The 21,574-nt window shown below is 42.7% G+C and overlaps 2 protein-coding genes across 2 annotated transcripts; one reads left to right on the top strand and one right to left on the bottom strand.

The window, feature by feature from the left end:
• Window positions 1–3,914: 3,914 nt before the first annotated feature.
• LOC128734951 (nedd8-activating enzyme E1 regulatory subunit) lies at window positions 3,915–5,909 on the bottom strand. The gene is made up of 4 exons (XM_053829368.1): window positions 5,799–5,909; window positions 5,658–5,730; window positions 4,778–5,582; window positions 3,915–4,721 (listed from the first exon to the last, which is right to left on the bottom strand). Exons 1-4 carry the CDS (start codon window positions 5,845–5,847, stop codon window positions 4,026–4,028), a joined length of 1,623 nt encoding a protein of 540 aa, XP_053685343.1. The 5' UTR covers window positions 5,848–5,909; the 3' UTR covers window positions 3,915–4,025.
• A 3,216-nt stretch (window positions 5,910–9,125) lies between these two features.
• On the top strand, window positions 9,126–12,749 carry LOC128734171 (transcription factor 25). The gene is made up of 5 exons (XM_053828215.1): window positions 9,126–9,587; window positions 9,658–10,073; window positions 10,138–11,178; window positions 11,241–11,393; window positions 11,460–12,749. Exons 1-5 carry the CDS (start codon window positions 9,432–9,434, stop codon window positions 11,830–11,832), a joined length of 2,139 nt encoding a protein of 712 aa, XP_053684190.1. The 5' UTR covers window positions 9,126–9,431; the 3' UTR covers window positions 11,833–12,749.
• The last annotated feature ends 8,825 nt before the right edge of the window (window positions 12,750–21,574 follow it).

Genomic DNA, 21,574 nt, shown 5'->3' with positions numbered 1-21,574 from the left:
AGATACTAACATTATGTTAATTGTGCTACAGCTGCTGTTCGGGAGCTAAATTGATGAAAAATATGATAAAATCTAACTAAAAATAAGCACAAAACGCGGAAAACAGTATTGACACCCCGATTGCGTAACGAAGTACTGAAGGGACACTAAACGTAAGTTTCTCTTATGTCTACGGCTAACATTCTTACTATTTACATAAAAACATACAAAGAACTTTAGCGATATGATTAACAAAACCAATCAATTATATTATACAAAATTTTATAATTTCGTTCCATAGGAATTTTTTAACGCTGCTGTTAAATACACGTTATCAAATCGGAAAATCGCCTTCTTTTTCGTTGCATATCGCAACAAACCCTATTAACTTCTTCAACACCATCAAAATCATCATCATCAATATTCTCAACACCACCAAAATCATCAAAATGACCAACATCAGTCATCAAAATCGTCAACCTTATCAAAGTCATCGTTATCATCGTTATCAATCCTTCCTAAATACTCGAATCGTAGCACTGATATACAGAAACCAAAGCTTGGCATCCTCTGTAAATAACTAATAGATATTTACCTAATGTCTGCACAATCAAATGGTTGTGACAAATAGCCTTCGCAGAGGCATATAAGCGCGTTACTAGGCGTCCCTCTCAGCGGACTTTTCGCACACAAACGCATTTTCAAAGCCTTCCCAGAGGCGCTCAAACAACGCATACTAGCTTATTTCAACAACGGATTCTGCCTTCCCGCAACTGCACAAATCATGCATGCAAGCAGTTGGAAATGCTAAAGATGTAGCCCTCACAGGGGCAGTTTACATAGCCAGACGCGCACAAGCATCTTTTTTTGATATCGCCTATTATATTATATTGGCATATTGGCAATTAAAACCGTTAAAATTATCATCTTCAAAATCGTCAACATCATTAAAATTATCAACGCCAACAGCGCACGCAAGCGCATTTTCATAGCTTTCCCAGAGCGTTCAAACGGCGCACACAAGCGCATTATTCGTAACCCTCTTAGAGACATTCAAGCAGCGCACACAAGCGCGTTTTCATAGCCTTCCCAGAGGCATTCAAACAGTGCACACAAGCGCATTATTCGTAGCCCACTCGGAGGCATTCAAGCAGCGCAAACAAACGTATTTTCATAGCCTTCCCAGAGGCATTCAAGCAGCGCACACAAGCGCATTTTCATAGCCTTCCCAGAGGCATTCAAACAGCGCACACAAGCGCATTATTCGTAGCCATCTCGGAGGCATTCAAGCAGCGCAAACAAACGTATTTTCACAGCCTTCCCAGAGGCATTCAACCAGCGCACACAAGCGCGTTACTCGTAGCCCTCTCAGAGGCATTCAAACCGCGCACACAAGCGCATTTTCATAACCTTCTAGAGACAGTCTAAAAAGTCACCAGAATACCAGATGCGCACAAGCATCCGTTCATTTTTCAATACCACATGCTATATCGCTTACAACACAAAGCCGCTTCTAATTTGCAGCTCAGTAACGATTTAGCACACAATATTTTGCCGAGAAAACTATACTCACACTTTGAGAGCGTTACTTGCGCCAATGTAGTGTCTGGTCGTTTTTCTACGCCAAATTTCCGAAATACGCACAACGCACCAAAAGACGTCCGTCCAAATCTACGTTCGTCCAAAAACTGACGCGCTCGTTTCGGGAACGATATTCATACTCTCATACAGGGATGCCACATATAATTCTGTGTTTTTTGTTGGATAAATCTGACAATCTGTACGGCGAAGAAAAATATCTGTGCAAAAATCTGTCCAATGCAAAACAATGAGATTGAAAGAGATAGAAAGTCATTTTGCTGACTATTTCCGTCTCTTACACTCTCATGTAAAAACTCAAAAATCTGTTTAATCTGTGTAATTTGGCGCAAATCTGTAATCTATGCATACAGATTCTGTACAGGCGATTTCTTTCAAATATCTGTTAAACACAGAATAATCTGTGCATGTGGCAACCCTGCTCTCATATCCGTGCGTCTCGTCTCGGACGATCTCCGATCTCCCTCTTTGTCGTACTATTCGTCTCACGAAACCAGTGAGATTCGAATTACACAATGTATGTTCGTTCTCTCGTTCTTTCGAACTTTCGGAATGTCGTATATGCATGCATGTATTTCAGTTGCACTAAAACAAATGATACAATCGATCCAGATTCATTAACTCGCTAATTCATTTAGCCTGACATGTTCCCTACATCCACGTCGTCGGAAAAGCAGATAAATTGACTGGATTCAATGAAAATTATGCGCGATGCGCGTGCCCCGCATTTCAATCGCCGCTCGTCTTATAACACCTTCAAGCGCAATCAAGAGCGCAATGTTGATTAGCAGGCAGGAAAGACCATTTCCTTGTCGAAGTTCTCTGCGAGATTCGAAAGGGTCCGACAATCGACCCGAGATTCTCACACAGCACTGAATCCCATCCATCGTAGCCATGAGAAGTCTAGTAAGCTTATTCGGAAAACCATTTTCGTACAGCATGTTTCATAGGTCTTGTCGGTTTACGCTATCATATGTGGCTTCGAAATCAATGAACAGGAGATACTCGGAATTCGCGGCACTTTTGGAGGATCTACTGCAGGGTGAAGATTTGGTCCGTCATAGACCGACCCTCCATAAAGCCGGCCTGATAACTTCCCATGGACCTATTGGCTATTGGCGATAGTCGATGGAAGATGAGTTGAGAAAGCACTTTGTAGGCGACTTTCGGTAGTTCTCACAATCCAGCTTATCGTCTTTCTTGTAAATAGAGCAAATACCTCCGCCTTTCCACTCCTCCGGTAGTTGTTTCGTATCCCAAATTTTGACAATCAGTTGATGCAAACGGCTGGCCAACTTGTCCGGGCCCATTTTAATAATTTTCGCTCCAATGCAATCCTTTCCCGCTGCTTTGCTTCCTCAACTTGGTGGTTGCTGCACCAATGAAGTCGCTTCCTCCACTATTATGGTCTTCACCCTGCACACCATTCAGGTGTTCATCGTAGTGCTGCTTTCACCTTTGGATCACCGCACGGTCGTCAGTGAAAATACCTCCATCTTTATCTCCACACATTTCGGCCTGCGGCACGAAGCCTTTGTGAGATTCGTTGAGTCTCTGATAGAACTTCCGTGTGTCGTGAAACATGTTCTTAATTTCCAATCGTTAATCAGGGCTTTGCTGATTGTTGCGATCTGAGTTATCACTTACGTCGTTTGTTGCTTTGGTTTTTTAGTAGTGCTGACCCGTAACCAACCCGACAGTATCGCCGGAGGATCAACCAAATTAGATATAAGAATATCTAATATAAGGGTGCGGCAGTAGTTTAACTGCAAACACATTTGGATACCAACCGAAAGAGTGTGGGTTAGTGTTCCACCTGCCATCGCACCACCTCCTTCACTTTACCCACCAGCACCCGCCTCCTTCAGCTTACAAAAAAAGAAAGTCGGGAAGTTACAGTGGGTCGGCCACATTGCAAGCATGTCGGACGACTATGCCTCCGAAATCTGTTTTCTGCAGAAACGTTATCGGCACCAGAAATAAAGTTTTTCCCATTAATCGGTCTTCACTAATCGATTAATTGAACTATTCGTGCTACTATAGTATTCGATTAAAAATATTCGAATATTTCTTTTTTCCTATTTAATTGAATAATTGAATAAATTTGAATAAATCGGACGATTAACGGACATATCTCGCATTCCGGGTATATGTCATTTGTTCAGGGGTGTTCAAATTCTGAGTTCCATCAAGGGCAGACTTGAAGTTTTCGCTGATATGCTCCATCTTGTTTTCATTTTGGTAGAAGAAGAAGAAACCATTAAATGAATAATCGACTCAATCGAAAAAACAATAGCACACGAAGTACCTAAATAATATTCTGAGTAATATGCAATTGTAAAGAATATTTCTTTATTTTTAAATCAGGAACAATGGACAGCCAACTAGGTAAGTTATCGCAATTTTGAAAAATGCTGTTCCTATGCAAATGGAGGTTTTTCGATAGTTTACAGTTTGAATGTTTCCGTTTGCGTCGTAGTTCCATCGTAAACGAAAGTATTATCGAACGGTTTGTATTGCTTCGTAATCAGCTTGATCAATTCGTGGGCGATGCAACCGCCGAAAAATGCAGAAATGCTGTGAATTTCTGCTCCCCCGTAACGGCACACTTCATGGGCTAGATCGTCACTGATAGGTGTACTAATCCCCCATTCGCTGAACATTTTCATAACTAGACTCTTGATCCGTGATGTGTCCACTTCCACCTGACATTCTCCGGGAAGGTAGCCATGTTCAGCTTGAAATTTGTCTACCGCTCGAAGCGTTATATAGTGACCCATCAGAGAGCTGGGTACCTCCAACACGGCAGACATCTGCGTTGCCTTGTAGCCTTTATCGTACTCGTCAGCGATCTTGGATCCACGTAGAATGGCAATATTGGCTGCTTCCTTGCAGAAAAGACGCACGTCTCTCTCGCTAATTAAGTCGTTCGGTTTGTTCAATTCTTTTAGCAACTGCCTTGCACGGCGATAGACGATTTCCGCATCGCTCACAGCTTGGGAGCGATAAACATTTTGCAAATTTATATAGGATGCCGTATCTGCTGTCATATCGGGTAGAACTCCAGGCAAAGGAAGCAGCCCATTTCCTTCATTTTCAACGAAGTCTTTCAGTGCTCGTGCCAAAATCCAGAAGGCATTACTCTGAAATTTACAAAATGGATAATAAGGTATAAAAATATGTCGCTTGTTTTATTAACCTCCTTATTAATGTTAACACAACAATGGTCCGCTAGAATATCCCTTATCTGCGAGCTAGGTTTTCCCGCACCAAAACTAGAATTAACAGCTTTAATCGCTTCTTCATAGTTTTCCTCGTCTGCGGTCATTTTCGATCGAATTAAATCTTTTAGCTCGGTTTTTTCCTTGTAGTTGCTTGGGTAGCGTCCTTCGTGAGCGTTAACCCATTCCTGCAGGCACTTATACAAAACCACCAACCAGGGTACTTTTGGGGTAAGCTCCGTAACGGACATATGTTTCTTAAGTGCCTCGAAAGGATGCTCTAATCGAAGATCACTTTGTCTGCTGTCCGGGTGAGATTCCACAATGCAGTGTTCTTTTATTTGAAGCCGAGCTACTCCATAAAAGCCTAGCGATCGGCAAACAATTAAGGGAATATGTTGGTCCCAAAGTAGATTCGATAATCGCACCGTTGTTCGTTCGTTTACTGCGGTGGCAACGACCACATCGAAATTCTTGAAAAAGTCCGGTTGACTGTCGATCAGTTGATCGACGTTCTCCTCGACATGGTCACCGTTGACATCCGGATTTAGTTCTTGCAGGAGTTGTGTAGCACTTTTAGCTCGTGGCTGACCCACCGAAGTCTTATCAAGGAAAAAGTTACACCCGATGTCCTCTTCGCTGACGGTTCCATTATCAACTATAGTAAAGCCTCCGATTCCGGGAAGGACGATCCCCTTTAGAATTTCCGTTCCCAGTGCCGTAGCATTTATCAAGCAAATCTGGGCATTCTCTAGCAGTGTCTGTCCGTGCTCGCCCCACAGACTAAAAGCGAATGTAATCATTGATTAAGTAATTAGCAATACATATCAATAAACAAATATAGGGATTTACACTTACCGAAGTTGACGGTCATATTTACGGCTCTTGTCCGATAGCTCCGGAGATTTGGGTGCTGGCGAGGACATCGGGACTGTTTTTAAGAAACGAAGGCAAAACTTTTTACAAGTCTTGGGGCCTAAATACAGCTCGCGTACTTACGATACTGTTTGTTTGCGCAAACTTCCGCCAAAGCTGCCAGGCCAGACATTTTGAACTCACTTTTCGTATTATGTATGGCAAATTTAAAACATAAATTTTCATGGACTTACTGTAAACAAGTACATTGTACATCATCTGTATGCATATTATATTTAATGAATTCAGCAAAAATTAATAGAACAGGATTCGTTATTGTATTGTAAAATATAATCAAAATGTGAGTCTCAAGACTACTTTCTCTTCATCTGGCAGCACTGATACCGGGACGGTAGGAGATGGATTCTGAAGATTAATAGATCGATAAAAACGCGAACGTGCGCAAGGAAAACTCTGGGAGAGAGATGATTCGTTTGCAAGGCAAATTAAAATAAAATTCTGCAAAAAGACATGCACAAAATCTCAATTTTTGTCGCTGCTATAAAGCTTATTTTGGTTAAAAGACTATTTTCAAGAGACTGGTGTTTTAATTGAAAATAAATAGAAACGTTAAAAAATAATTTAATGCAAATGTTAAGCTTGAGAAGGTATTTTGTGTATCCAGCTTTCCACGAACGATAATGGCGGATATTGAGCACAAGTGGGCACAATCTTTCGACATTCATTGGAGGAACAACAGGTTCGCCTTGCAGGAGTTACTATGGGAACATCCATGATTGTTTGTTGTTCAATTGTAAAAATATAAACATTGTTTAGTTTTCGCACATGAAGCGAAACATATTGCTAATTTTCCACCTTTTCGTGTACGATAAATAATTGAATAGATCCCAAGTAGCACTTGTAACTAATCATAAAAATAAAAAAATACAAAATGGTTGCACAGCAGTTACATTTAGGATACTTGTAACGAGTTAGGTTACATAAAATTAAAAATAGTTACTTTTTGGTTTTCTAGTGACAAAAATCTCAAAAAGTTACCAGGTAGTTACCAAATGACCAAATTGAAACCTTTTTTTCGAACTGTCAACAACTTGGTCGTCGCAGAACAGTCACATTTCAGTTACGAGTTACCAATTAGTTATCAAGTGACACAAATGAAACCTTTTTCCAAACTGTCATCAACTTGCTGGTCGCAAAACAGTTAATTTTCCGTTACGAGTAGTTACGAAGTCAAAAATAGTCGGCTAGTAACATTTTCGCAACAACTTGTTCACTGTTCCTTGTAAGCACAACGGATTAAGCAAAAACTAGATCTCAAGAATTTTACTTATGGTAAAGATAAACAATTGGTACACGGGTTGTAAAATGCTCTTGTAAATGCGTTTATTTACTTAATTGATGGTACTTGGAATCTTCGCCGCACAGACATTGATAATAAATAAACAAATTTTGATTATTCTCAAACGTCAAAACGATCAAGTTACATCGAAACGAAATCGGCAATGAAAATAGGTTACAGTGTAACTTAGAAATGACGACATAAGAAATAAGTGACCACAACAGATTTAATATTGGTTACCATAACCGATAGCGTAACCCGGTCGAAGGCTAAGATTACGTGCAACTAGATTGTAACTGAATTGAAACCTTCTATGATTAACACTGCTGGTAAACTGTTTTATTCAAAGTGAAACTATTCTTTGATATTAAGTTAACACTTTCTTTTCACAAGAATCACTAAAAAACGCCTTTTCCCGATATCTATGAACAATGTCTGCTTAAAATCATTTCATGCAATATGCCGAAAACGATACAAAACTTCACGGACGATGGTGTTGTAGTTAAAACCAAAGGCAAAATGGCTATGAATTTTACTTAGTGATAGCGAAAACAATTTGTTTTTAATGATTTCTAGGTGAATGCTCCACTAATTCATTATTGCTAAGAATAAATTTAAAAATCAGAAAATTAAAATTAAAATTTTTATATTTGTACATATTTGTTTTACAAAAAATCAATTTTTCAAAGAAGTAAGTAACGAAAAGCTAGATTAAATAAGAGCGCGTGATTTTTTCAAAGCTAGAATCATGCATTTCACCATAAATTTGAAACTGCATTAAAATTTGTGTTGAAATAACAAGCGAAATTTATACACTCTTCTATATTCAACAGTTAAATTTACTGCTTGACGCTGACAGCCATAGATTGAAATAATAAACCTGCTGCATTGTTTTCGCTATGCAATAAAAGTTTCAAGATAACTAATTTGCCATCAATTGAAAGTCAATTTACAGTTTATGTGTAACTTCAATAGTAACCATTTTGTAACTATATATGTTACATATTGGTTATTGAGTAACTGTTAATGTAACCATATTTAGTTACATAAGTTGCGCTATTTCGGTTACACAACTGTTATATTTTAGGTTACTGTAACCGAAGTTTTACATTTAAATTTGTCGCATATCAGCCGCTGCGACTCAATTGTGACAACGTGTGCTACTTGGGTAAGAAGTTTTATAGATTATGGCTTCGTAGTTTGCGCATACTTCGGGAATAACGTCCAAATGCGCAACGGAAAGTTTCTTATCAGACCGAGACGCTGGCCAACTTGGCTACGGCTCGACCAATATAAAGTTAATGTTTGTCTGAGTGCACGCGAGTATTCAATTCGCACAATACTAAAGGGGATTTTTGAGCCGGTGCTTTTAGGAAATTATGGCCACAAACCACAAAAGTTTGCTTCCGTTCAAATATGTTCCTCTTCCGCTGATCTGCAAAACTTAACGCTGTTTACATTTTTACAGTCGAACAACAAACAATCATGGATGTTTCTATCCAGCTTTCCACGAGCGATAATGGCGGTTATTGAGCATAAGTGAGCACACTCTTTTGACATTCATTGCAGAAGCGTCGAGTTCGTCCTGACAGAGTTACTAAGGAAACATCTATGATTGTTTGTTGTTCGAGTGTAAAAATGAAAACATTGTTTAATTTTTCAGATCAGCTTTAAAAAAACATAATTGTATGGATAAGAAGTTTTATGGATTGTGGCTTCGCAGTTTTCGGAAATTTCAGGGAGAATGGCCAAATACGCAACAGAAAGTTTCTTATCAAGACGAGACGCTGTTCGAGAGCGAACTTGTCAACGGCTCGACCAATATAAAGTTAATGTTTGCATCTGAGTGCACTCAAGTGTTTAATTTGCTCGATTGTAAAAAGTATCCTGAGCCGGTGCTTTCAGGAAATTATGACCGCAAACAACTACAAAAGTTTGAATCCGTTCAGTTATGTTACACTTCAGCTGATTTGCAAAATTAAACATGAGTATTTCTAGTTTATTCGAACTTTAGCCCTTTTGCAATTCTTGCTCAGTTTGTTCTGCTGTCGGGCTGTCAGTTCAGTTTCTTCCAAGTTTCACGTCAAAAAATAATTTCGTTTATCGATATCCGCGGGTGTTTGAAGACTGCGGGCGCGGGGTAACACGGTGGTTATTTTTATTTTGCAACTGCGTGTTTTTTCTCTTCACGCAAGAAAGGAAGGCGATGAAAAATTCGATTGAAAGGTGGCAGAAAGTGCATTGTTTTTGGTTTTAAACGAAATATGTGTGTATTTTCGAAGGAACATTTTTTGATTTTACTTTGAATAAAAGTTCGAGATTGTGCTGGACTCGTACGCCAAAAAGTTAATTGAAATAAGAGCCCGTGAAACTTAAGCTCGATTAAACAAGAATCAACAGTTAAAGAAACCTGCAAAATGTCGTACCGAATTCTTCGTAAGCTGCAGGGTAACGAGCTCGAAATTAAAGAGCAGATCGATGAAGTTTCCGATGGTGCGGATGCGGACTCGATAGAGACCAACAGCATTGGCAGTCAGAGTCGTAAAAAGATCAATATTAATCGTTTTGATTTGGTGAGTTTGTACTTGTTTTAAGTGAAAAATGTTGGATTTGTGAAGCATAAAATCATTTTTTCCTCTGCAGCTCAACCAACAGCAATCGCTTTCGGAAAGCGAAGTTAAGGAGGACGACAACGACGAAACTGAACGCGATGGTGCCGGTGGAACGCAAAACTCCAATCTCGTAGAGTCCAAGAAGAAGAAAAAGAAGAAGAAGAAGCGTACCGGCAAGTACGTGGCAAGCTCGGCACGGCGGAGTAGCGAAGACAACGCGGATGCTGAAGATGATTTTACCAAAACCGTAAAAGAGGTGGACAAATTGTTCGCTGAGCGGTACGGAAAGTCGGAAAATAGCCCGGCTGCGGCGAACAATGTCAGCAGTCAGGGAGGATCAAGTGGGACCGGATCGGCGAAAACGTTGCTGGGGATTCAGCACAAGAACCTCAATTTGCAGTACGAAATGAAGCGGATGTTTGGAAGCAAAGTAGTTGCCGATCAACAGTAAGTGAAATGAATGGTTATGGATTGACGGGAAAATGTTTGTAATTCTTTATTGTATATACAGAAACAAGAGACGCAATAATCGTGGTACACCACGGATACTCAAGTCTACGTATCTGGTAAACCCCAAAGATAATTGGCCTCCAGTGGGTAAGTCTGGCATCTACATGAATTTGGTTCAAGCTCCTGAGCAACCGACAGGAAGCACTTCTAAGGGAACGTCGGACAAAAATATAATCTACTTTGCCTTCGAACACAGCCCTTCGTATCGCCAAATTCAGCAGAAGTTTTTGAATGCAGTTGAGAGCATGGATTCGGACAATATCATTAAGATTATCAATCAGCACCCGTATCATGTGGACTCACTGATTCAGTTGAGTGAGTTGTGCAAAATGTCCGAGGACCACGCTATGGCGTCGGAGTTGATCGAACATGCTCTGCTCCCGTTGGAATCCTCGTTTCATACCATGTTTAGTTTGACTCAGGGAAACTGCCGACTGGATTATCGTCGCCAAGAAAACCGAGCCTTGTTCGTTACGTTGTTCAAACACTCGCAGTATCTGGAATCCCGGGCCTGTTCCCGAACGGCTCTGGAAGTAGCTAAGTTGATTTTATCGTTTGATCCGATAAATGATCCTCTGGCAGTTATATTGATTATCGATTACTATGCGATTCGTGCCAAACAGTACGAATGGCTAGTTCAGCTGTACGAGGAGTGGGAGGTGACGAATAACCTGTCGCAGCTGCCAAACATGGCTTATTCGTACGCGTTGGCATTGTTCCATCTGAAACAGATGGAAGCAGCCGACCGTGCGCTGCAGTACGCGTTGCTAATGTTTCCAGCGGTGCTGCGAATGCTGCTAGAAGAGCTCTCCATTCAATCGGATTCGCGTGTTGGCAGTCACAGTTATTTTTCGGCCAATTCATACGACAAGGCTACCGTTGCGCTGCAGCAACTCGTTTCACTGTACGTTTGCCGATCGAAGCTGGTCTGGCGAGATGCAGAACTTCTGCCCTGGTTGGAGCGGAACGTCGGCATCGTACTGGATCGGGTGGATGCTAAGGACGAGATTGTTGCCGAATATACTGGCAAGCGGAATCAGAGGTAAGGTGAAGTTTAGTTTTGCCTTACTTGTGTATTAAAAGCTTTGTTTTTGATCTGTACAGATACATGAATCCACCTCGCGCAATATTGCGACACATTGTATTATCCGATTTTAAAGAGAAAGTACCGTTGGCGCAATTCATAAAGAAAGAAACGGAACCGGTTTTAATGTACGACCCTCTGCCTCCCCTGGATTCGATTAACATTTATAATAGGTGAGTTGTAAGAAACGAGAGAACTGTTAGAATAGTACTGGAAACCATGACTTTTGTATGTTTTAGGCCCACCATAAGTCCTACGGCTCGCAACGTGATAAATGCATCACCATTTTCGATGTTTTTCCAATCACTTCTACCGAGTTTCAGTCTGCAGCAGCAGCAGCAGCCAGTTCAGCTGGCAAATCGTAATCGGGAACTTGGAGAGGGTCCTGCGGGAGGAGGAGCTGGTGCTGCTGCTGCTGCTGCCGCTGGAGCTGGAGCTGGCGGGGACGGAGCAATTGCCAGCCTGCAAGCATACACGAACTCGCTCAATTCGATTGTCGATGCCATGCGAGATTTCCTGTCGGATATTCGCGTCCTGGAGCGACCGAACGATGCCGATGTAGATGATGATGAGAGCACTGATGAGAACGAACCAAACAACTATCTGACTTAAGTTGGTGGATGGACGAAAACAATGGTCTAACTGGTTAGTGGCATGTTTTTCTTTTGTTGTTTTGTAGCATTTTTGTTTAAAAATTAGAAACAAATGTGTAGGTACATGTGATTTTGAAATTTGATGAAGCTATCAAATTTTTAGAAACATAATCAATTATTCGCTCATTTATTTTTATATATGAAATTCTTATTGTTCGTTAGTCGTAGTCACAAAAGGCTTAATATATCATTGTTATTTTGGAATGCAAGCATATAAAACAAAACAAAACACTAGGAAATCGTTCATTTTTGACAAACATTAATTATGAATGTTAAAATGTTAATCCTCTTTGCACACGGCAAATCATTGATTATCGATTCATGATCCATGATCATCGATAGAACCTTTTCGTATTATGTTTATCACGATTGCTAAAAAAATAATTAATAACCGAATCAAATCAGATTCTATCATATTGTGCTGCACTGAACTGAGTTGAAAAAAAAGTCGTTTCCAAATCTTTCATGCAATTAAAAACAATACAAATATCAGAATACCGCTTTTTCACACGTTCATCGTATTACACGATCAAAACTAGTTCGGATCGTATATTTATCAAAAGAAAATAAAATCAAATCAATTGATGGTATATATGCATATATTTACATAATCGTATTGGCAACCTAAAACGGCCATTAATCTATTGCTTGTACGTAAAGGTTGAATAAAAGAATATAGACGTTTTATTGAGCTTCATCAACATTTGTTCCGATATTAAGCAAGCAAGCATAATCCGCATATTTACCGATATGATTCAGCCCAGATGGTAGCGTTTAATCTGTACGAAATGTGACAAAATTAATCTTATCAATATTTTCAGATACCATAAGAGTAATAAATTCGATCAATTCATGAGTGGTCTTTTATGTAACACACACGAGGAGAAATGTGTTGTGCGATGGTTTTAACTGTGATCAATATCACAAGTCAGTCACTTCTAGTTCTCTTTGGGCTAATTGTACCACACTCAGTTTTTATTTTCATTGTTATTAATACCAGCTTTTTTGATGTCGCAGATGTGCGATCCTTCCGGGGACCAAACGTCGATTCGGACTACTATCTCATAGTAAGCAATATTCGCGCCCGGTTGTCAAATGTATTCAAATCGAAACTAACGAGGAAAATGCGCCTGAACATTCGGTGGTTATCAGCGGAAGGAGTTGATGCCGAGTACTTTCGATTTCGAAAGACTGATGAGCGGATCGGTGAACAACTTAGAGAGAACCTGAACGAACAGTGAAGACACATCCACGACGCGACGTGAGTACTACAGCGCGAGAAGTGTTGGGTACTACCAGAGCTGTCCTGCACTAAGTGCATCAATTTTGCTTATTTAACTGTAACACTTTAACCAAGCCAAATTCGAAAATATTATGCATGGGGTATTTATAGAGTCTGTTATTATCCATAAGATTGCTGAACTAAGTATTGCTCTATCGTATTTACGGCGCACTCCCAGTTCACACTGAGTGGTGCACAGAGAGCGCTCTTCGTGCAACACCCAGTGTAAACTGGGAGTGCGCCGTAAATCATATAGATATCGCAATACTTAGTGCAGCAATCTGATGGATAATAATGGACTCTATAAATGCCCCATACATAACATTTTCGAATTTTGCTTGGTTGAGGTGTTACATAAGCAAAAAAGGTGCACTGAGTGCAGGACAGCCCTGGGTACTACTTCCAGTGAGTGGTTTGACGCAGAGTGCCAACGAGTGAATCGAGAAGAATCGAGCCAGAAGTCGCATATTGGCTGCGATTGCGACACGCCAGAGCAAAGAGTGATACCGAGATGTTAGAGCTGCCGAAAAGAAACTTCACCGTCATTAGAAACGCCAGCCCTTAGATTACGTTTTTGCGGAGGCGGAGAATTGCTTCGAGAGGCACGATACGAGAGTAGATACGATCAATAGAATCAGGAACCGGACCGTGGCAACTATTGTTATGTGCAACCACAACTTTTACTTACTTACTTACTTACTTAGGTGGCTTGCCGTCCTAAGACAAAGCCTGTTGAACAAAATTTCTCCATGTAACTCGGTTGAGGGCTACCGCTCTCCAATTCCTCGGACACCGAGTACTCTCCGCCAGATCTCGCTCCACCTGGTCTAACCATCTTGCTCGCTGCGCTCCTGGTCGTCTTGTTCCTACCGGATTTGAGGCGAACACCATCTTTGCAGGGTAGTTGTCCGGCATTCTTGCAACATGCCCTGCCCATCGCATCCGTCCAGCTTTAGCCACCTTCTGGATACTGGGTTCGCCATAGAGCTGTGCGAGTTCATGGTTCATCCTCCGCCTCCATACTCCGTTCTCCTGTACGCCGCCGAAGATCGTTCTTAGCACTCGTCGTTCGAAAACTACGAGCACTCGCAGGTCCTCCTCGAGCATTGTCCATGTTTCATGCCCGTAGAGAACAACCGGTCTAATAAGCGTCTTGTACAGGGTGCACTTTGTACGGGGACTTAGTCTGCTCGACCGCAATTGCTTGTGGAGCCCATAGTAAGCACGACTTCCGCTGATAATACGCCTCCGAATCTCACGGCTGGTATCATTATCCGCCGTTACCAGTGAGCCAAGGTAGACAAATTCATCGACTACCTCAAACTCATCGCCGTCGATCAATATACTACTGCCCAAGCGGTGTCGTTCGTCCTCGGTTCCGCTGGCCAGCATGTACTTTGTTTTAGACGTATTTACCTTTAACCCAATCTTTTCTGCTTCGCGCTTTAGTCTGGTGTACTGTTCAGCCACCGCCACAGATGTTCTGCCGATAATATCCATGTCATCGGCAAAGCAGACGAATTGACTAGATTTGTTGAATATCGTGCCCCGCGTGTTGATATCCGCTCGGTTCATAACACCTTGTAGCGCTATGTTGAACAGCAGGCATGAAAGACCATCACCTTGACGAAGCCCTCTGTGTGATTCGAATGAACTTGACAATCCACCCGAAATCCGAACACAGCACTGCGTACCATCCATCGTAGATTTAATCAGTTTGATGAGCTTCCTGGGGAAGCTGTTCTCGTCCATGATTTTCCATAGCTCTTTCCGGTCGATGGTATCATATGCGGCTTTGAAGTCAACGAATAAATGATGCGTGGGAACTCTGTATTCACGGCCCTTTTGGAGGATTTGCCGCAGTGTAAATATTTGATCCGTTGTAGACCGACCTTCGACGAAGCCGGCTTGATAAGTTCCCACAAATCTATTCGCAATTGGTGATAGACGGCGGAAAATGATTTGGGACAGCACTTTATAAGCGGCATTGAGAACGGTGATCGCTCGATAGTTCTCACAGTCCAACTTGTCGCCCTTTTTGTAGATCGGGCAGATAACCCCATCTTTCCACTCCTCCGGTAGCTGTTCCGTATCCCAAATTCTAACAATTAGTCGGTGTAGACAAACGGCCAGCTTTTCTGGTCCCATTTTAATAAGCTCCGCTCCGATGCCATCTTTTCCAGCTGACTTGTTGTTCTTTAGCTGCATGATGGCCTCCTTAACTTCGCCTATCGTTGGGGCTGGCACCTCTTCCCCGTTTGCTGCACCGTCGAAATCGCTTTCCCCGCCGCCATAGTTTTCCGCCAGAGCGCCATTCAGGTGTTCGTCGAAGTGCTGCTTCCACCTATCCGTCACCTCACGATCGTCCGTCAGAATACCGCCAGTTTTATCCCGACACATTTCGGCTCGCGGCACAAAGCCTTTGTGGGATCCGTTCAGTTTCTGGTAAAACTTCCGCGTTTCCTGAGAACGATGCAGCCGCTCCAACTCCGCATATTCCTGCTCTTCCAGGTTGCGCTTTTTCTCCCGAAAGATTTGGTTTCGCTGCATCTTCTTCTGTTTGTGTCTTTCCACGTTCTGACGTGTGGCACTGCGCATCTTGGCCGCCCGCGCAGCGTTCTCCTCATCCATCACCCTCCTACATTCATCGTCAAACCAATCGTTCCGCTGATTCCGGGCCACATGCCCGATGGAGCTCTCCGCTACACTGCTGATGGCTGTTTTGATAGTGTTCCAACAGTCCTCGAGAGGGGCTTCGTCCAGCTCGTCCTCTTCCGGCAGTGCAGCTTCGAGTGAATGCGCGTAGTTTGCGGCGACGTCTGGCTGCTTCAGCCGCGCGAGATCTAACCGAGGCTGGCGTCGGTACCGAATGTTGTTCACAACGGAGAGTCTTGGGCGCATCTTAACCATCACTAGGTAGTGGTCCGAGTCAACGTTAGCGCTTCGATAGGATCTGACGTCGATAATGTCTGAGAAGTGCCGACTGTCGATCAAAACGTGGTCGATCTGTGATTCTGTCTGATTTGGTGACCTCCAGGTGTACTTATGGTGGATTCTGTGCTGGAAAAAGGTACTACGTACGGCCATATTCTTGGAGGCGGCAAAGTCGATAAGTCTTAGGCCCATTTCATTGGTTCGCTGGTGTGCACTGAACCTTCCAATCACCGGTTTGTATTCCTCCTCCTGGCCGACCTGAGCATTGAAATCCCCGATGACGATCTTGATATCATGTTTTGGGCAGCGGTCGTATTCACTCTCCAACTGCGCGTAGAATTCATCCTTGTCGTCATCGGTACTTCTGAGGTGAGGGCTGTGATTGATGATATCATGTTTTGGGCAGCGGTCGTATTCACTCTCCAACTGCGCGTAGAATTCATCCTTGTCGTCATCGGTACTTCTGAGGTGAGGGCTGTGCACGTTGATGATGCTTATGTTGAAGAATCGGCCCTTGATTCTCAACCTGCACATTCGAGGATTGATTGGCCACCACCCAATCACCCGTTTCCGCATCTCGCCCATCACTATGAAAGCTGTACCCAGCTCGTGTGTGTTGCCGCAGCTCTGGTAGATGGTATGTCCATCTCTGAACGTACGTACCGTTGAGCTCTTCCAGCACACCTCCTGCAGCGCTACGACGTCGAACTTGCGGCTCTTCAATACGTCGGAGAGCACTCGAGTGCTCCCTTGGAAGTTGAGAGATCGGCAGTTCCACGTCCCGAGTTTCCAATCCATAGTCCTTTTTCGTCGCGTGGGTCTATTCCGATTGTTCCAGTAAGAATATATTTGTTCTTCGTTCCATGCTTTAATATTTTTCGTGGTGACGGCTTGCAAAGCCTGCTACACCAACCCCCTGTTTCGCCGGAGGGCCAACGAAGCTCGAAAGAGCCCTCCTTTCCTGTCAGCATACGACCTTGGCTTCCACCGGGGTTGGTTACCCGATCTCCACCAAAGTTGCTCGTATCCCGGCTGGTACCACGAGGCGGTAGGAATAGGAGTTGCTGAATAAGAGGCTATGAACCACTGTAGGGTCTATTTTATGCCTACACGTGCACAAGGCACCGACGGTACGCATTATTCAGCCGTTTACCAGCCATGCAACCACAATGTTTCCCTAATTACCGAGAGATCTGAGGTGGCTAGGCGTTAGGAACAACACTTCGACTTTCCCCGAAAACCCACGCTGAGAATCGCGGCTAACACGCTAACAGATGAACAGCGTCACGCGCAGTACCTTGTAAGTCGCAAGCGCCTGCATAGTGTCATCGTCCTGCCAGTAAAAACAAGTTAGATTAAAACTTCTCGGGTGGTGGTTTCTACACTAGACGGAGGAAGAGGCACAATTTGTGTCTAAAAATAACCGGGGTATAGGGGGTTGTGCAGTCTCCTTTTGTTCAGCGCCTCTGTGGGTCATAGGTACACGGGTACCAACGAGCCACTTGCCCTGACGGGTGTTGTGGGTTCAAATCCGGTTATAATCTCAGATTATAGCTTGGTTCGACCCATGCACCTTCCAGCATTGGACAAAAGGTAGGAGTCACAACGACTACTTGTTGAGCGTCTAGAATACGAATAGCTTGGTGAAATGTATATAAATGTACTCGAATTGGTATAATACTCATGGGATATGCATGATTCATAAACCGCTTAGTCATGGACGTGAACATAAGATAATGACGTCTCTTTTAAAATATTAGTACTCTCTAAATGCTAATTGAATTAAACATTGCGTTTGGTAACCAGATATGATTCTTTTGCGTGTGCGCAACATTTCCCGTAAGGTCGGAAAAATGAGATAGGTGATTTGTCATTCTATGAGCTAATTTCGAGAACGAAGTTTGATTTCGGTCCCCTACCCTTTCCGCTCTTTTCCATCCAACCAAAAAAAAATTTCAATACTTTCCCCTACCGTCCCTTCAGCAATTGTAGAACCACCGTTTTAAACAATATTAATATATATGCTTGACCGCATTTCAAGTTCAAAACTAAAAACACGAGGTTGGTCTAACAGTTTGATGCATTGTTGAATGGCCAACAAGATGGAACGGTCAACAGAAATCGGATAACGATTGAAACAATGGATCCACTAACTTTGGATGAGATTAGAAAAGGAACGAGAGCTGAAAAACGGCAAAGCAGCTGGAAAGGACGGCATCCCCGCCGAACTTTTGACAGTTGGAAGTGAACGGCAGTATTATGCAATCCATCAGGTTATACTAAAGGTATGGACTGAGGAGGAGCTACCTACGGACTGGTTAAAGGTCTCATATGCCCTATGAAAGAAAGAGAAAAAAAAGTTTCTATAGCTAGCTGAACAGCGTGGTAAGTCCACTTTGGCGACTTCCACGCGAAGATTAGCTCAAACAACGCGGACTTTGAACGCCAAAAATGGTGAAGGAGCCTTCTTGATGACGCAACAGACGCAGCGCTGATATTTCATCCGACCATATCACTTTATTATCGCTGAGATACGTTTGCGCGTCGCAAGTGTCCAACGACGGAATGAAAAAGTTGGGTGCAGTTACGACGTCCGCCAATTGGAGAATCCTGAGGTGAAAAGGGCCTCTGTTGAACAGCTTGTATCCCTAGCCTCGGAGTTGCCCCCTGGTGGAACCGTCAGGGGGTAATGGACCGGCATCAAGAACGGCTTCATCACACCCAGTGGCGAAACCCTCGGCAAAGCGTGCAGCGGACGGAGGGAATGGATCTCGGACAAAATTTGGAGGAAGGTCGACAAGCGGTAGGGTGGCAACTCAATTTGTAATTTTAAACTCCAGTGTTTTGTCTCGGTTTTCCTGGCTGATTTTTTAATTTTTTTTTTCATTTAGCTTAAGAGTGGCTACAAGAATAAAAAAATCTAAGTTATTTGTGTTGATTAGTATGCTGAGAAGTTTGCCGGGTTTTCTATTCCTTTTTACTTAATATGAAAGAGTTAAGAGTTTTATTCAATTTGTAAAATTCATAATTGTGGAATGTGGCCAAAGATTATTTCACATACCCTTTGCGCAGCAAGGTAACTTGACTCATTTGGCCAGTGGGCTCAATTGGCAAGAGAATAAACTACCCGTCTGTAATTCCAAATACTGAAACTAATCGAAATCGAAAGGGCCCATGCGACCTCGATAAGATGGGAACGGATAAACAATAAAAAGGATCGTTGTCGGCTTCCAAACACCGCGAAAACCAGGATTGAGCGTCACGAACTAGGGTGACTAAGATAGCAACTCATCAACGATACGGCAAGCTGAAGAGGGCTGTCAAGAAGTATTGCAAACGGGACAAGAGAATCCAGCTAGTTGAGGTAAGAGATAGGAGCACCGCCAATAGACATATCCACTTATTGTAATTTTTTTACTGCCTTAGTGATATTAGCATCAATGCGAGGGTGTCACTCAAGCGCAGAGTTAGCCAATTACTGATTGAAATAGCCTAAGTCAGTGGGAGTGAACATTCGCAATCCCTTTGATTTCACCGTAAAGGTTGAGGAGATGGCAGATTTTCAACATCTTGGTAACCAGACAACTCCAGGCGGTGGTACGAAGACTGATATAGACACACGAATCGGGATGGCCAGCGATGACTTTTTGGGTCTTTGAAATATTTGGCGCTCAAATCAGATTGTTTTACTGACCCTAACAAGAACTTTTAATTTGAATATGAAATCCGTTTTATTGTCTGCGAGACGTATGCATCAGTTGAGACAACCGCAGGACATTATTCGGGCTTGGTGGTCTCACACTTGCAATTTCAATTCGGAACTCGATCGTCGATATCACCAACGACAGTTGGAAAAAGAGATTCGGCAGAGTAAGTGGAGGTGGACCTGACCTATTTTGAGGAGAGGAGCGAACGAAATCTGCAGGAAGACACTCAACTGGAATCCGCAAGTTCAACGCAGAAAAGGCAAATCTAGCGTAGTCTAGTCAACTGTATTCAGACTTCTGATGCGAATTTCTCCTGACTACAGACACAAGTAATTAAGTCATCAGCAAGTATCTGAATTTTTTTTTTGCCTGCTTTTGGATGAAAATTCCTGGTTTATCCCGTTTTTTTCTGATCGAGTTGGCACCCTACGAGCGGAGAGAAGCGAAAGCCGGCATCTGTGAACCAGATAGGCTAAGACAGTTGCCCATCAACGATACGCCGAACTGGAGTCGCCCTAACATCCGCTGTTCTAGCATCCTCGTCAACAACGCTCATCCAACGGGTACTGGGTCTGCCTCGAAGTCGTCGGCCTCTGTCGGATTCTCTGCTAAATATTGTTTTCGCCAATATGTGACTTCTGGCTCGATTCTTCTCATCAGTCACTCGATGGCAGTCTGCGTTAAACCGCTCACTGGAGGTGGCTGCAGCAGTAGTACCCAACACTTCTGGCGCTGTAGTACTGATCGCGTCGTGGATGTATCTCCACTGTTCGTTCAGCTTCTCTCCGAGATGTTCACCGATCCGCTCATCAATCTTCCAAGAGTACTCTGCAGCTCCTTGCGCTGATAACCGCTGAATGTTCAGTTATATCTTCCTCGTCGGTTTCGATTTGAATATATTGGACAACCCGGCGCGGATCTTGCTTACTACGATGTAGTGGTCCGTATCGACGTTTGGCGCCACCGGCAGATTTTATACACAAAAATTCGATTACTTTCTTAGAGCCTGTTGATCTGTTCTCTGCGATTTAAAGTCATCAGTGTACATTAGTTTGCATCCAACTCCAAGCAGCGAGGCTATATTGTTGAAAAACAACACAAACAGGAGACGTTCCATGTTGCTGCCTTGAGGCACACCCAACAAGTTAGTAAACCGGGAAGAGAAACAGAAGTCAAGCTGCATACGCTGAACTCTGTCGCACAAATAGGAACTGAGTTATTCCGTGAAATTCCGAGATGTGCCAAGTCGCGAGATTTTCTATAGGAATATTCAGTGGTCAATACGATCGAACGCTGCTTTCAGATCTGTATCGATTGCGTCGATTTGCCCTTTTTGTTCCACGTGGGAATTAAAGGATTTAAAAAATACGTTTTAAAAACAAACTTGGAATACTCCTTTTAAATTGAACTTTATTATCTAATTCAAGTGTACACATCTGGATTTAGCTTCAATGAATCAGCGAATTGCGGCGATTGTTCCTTTAGGTTTGAGCTATATATATAATAAATCGGCAATACTATCTCCGTCCTATCTGTGTTGTTCGTGTTGTAACCCTATAAGTCTAGAATAAACATTCTTTCAAATCACTCAACTAACAGACAAATAAAACAGAACAATAAAAAGTAGACATGTTTCTTATGTTGTTACCCCGGAAGAAATACTTGAATGATGTTGCACGTCTCATGATGAATATATTGTTTTTTAAGGTACTGCAAAAAAACTAGTTCAGCTAGTTCTCTAGTGCCAGTAAATGCATTTGAACTTATTTTGGATCGCC

The sequence above is a fragment of the Sabethes cyaneus genome, chromosome 2 (assembly GCF_943734655.1).
Source record: "Sabethes cyaneus chromosome 2, idSabCyanKW18_F2, whole genome shotgun sequence".
Classification (NCBI taxonomy): Eukaryota; Metazoa; Arthropoda; class Insecta; order Diptera; family Culicidae; genus Sabethes; species Sabethes cyaneus.
This window is presented reverse-complemented; position numbering and strand designations above follow the sequence as displayed.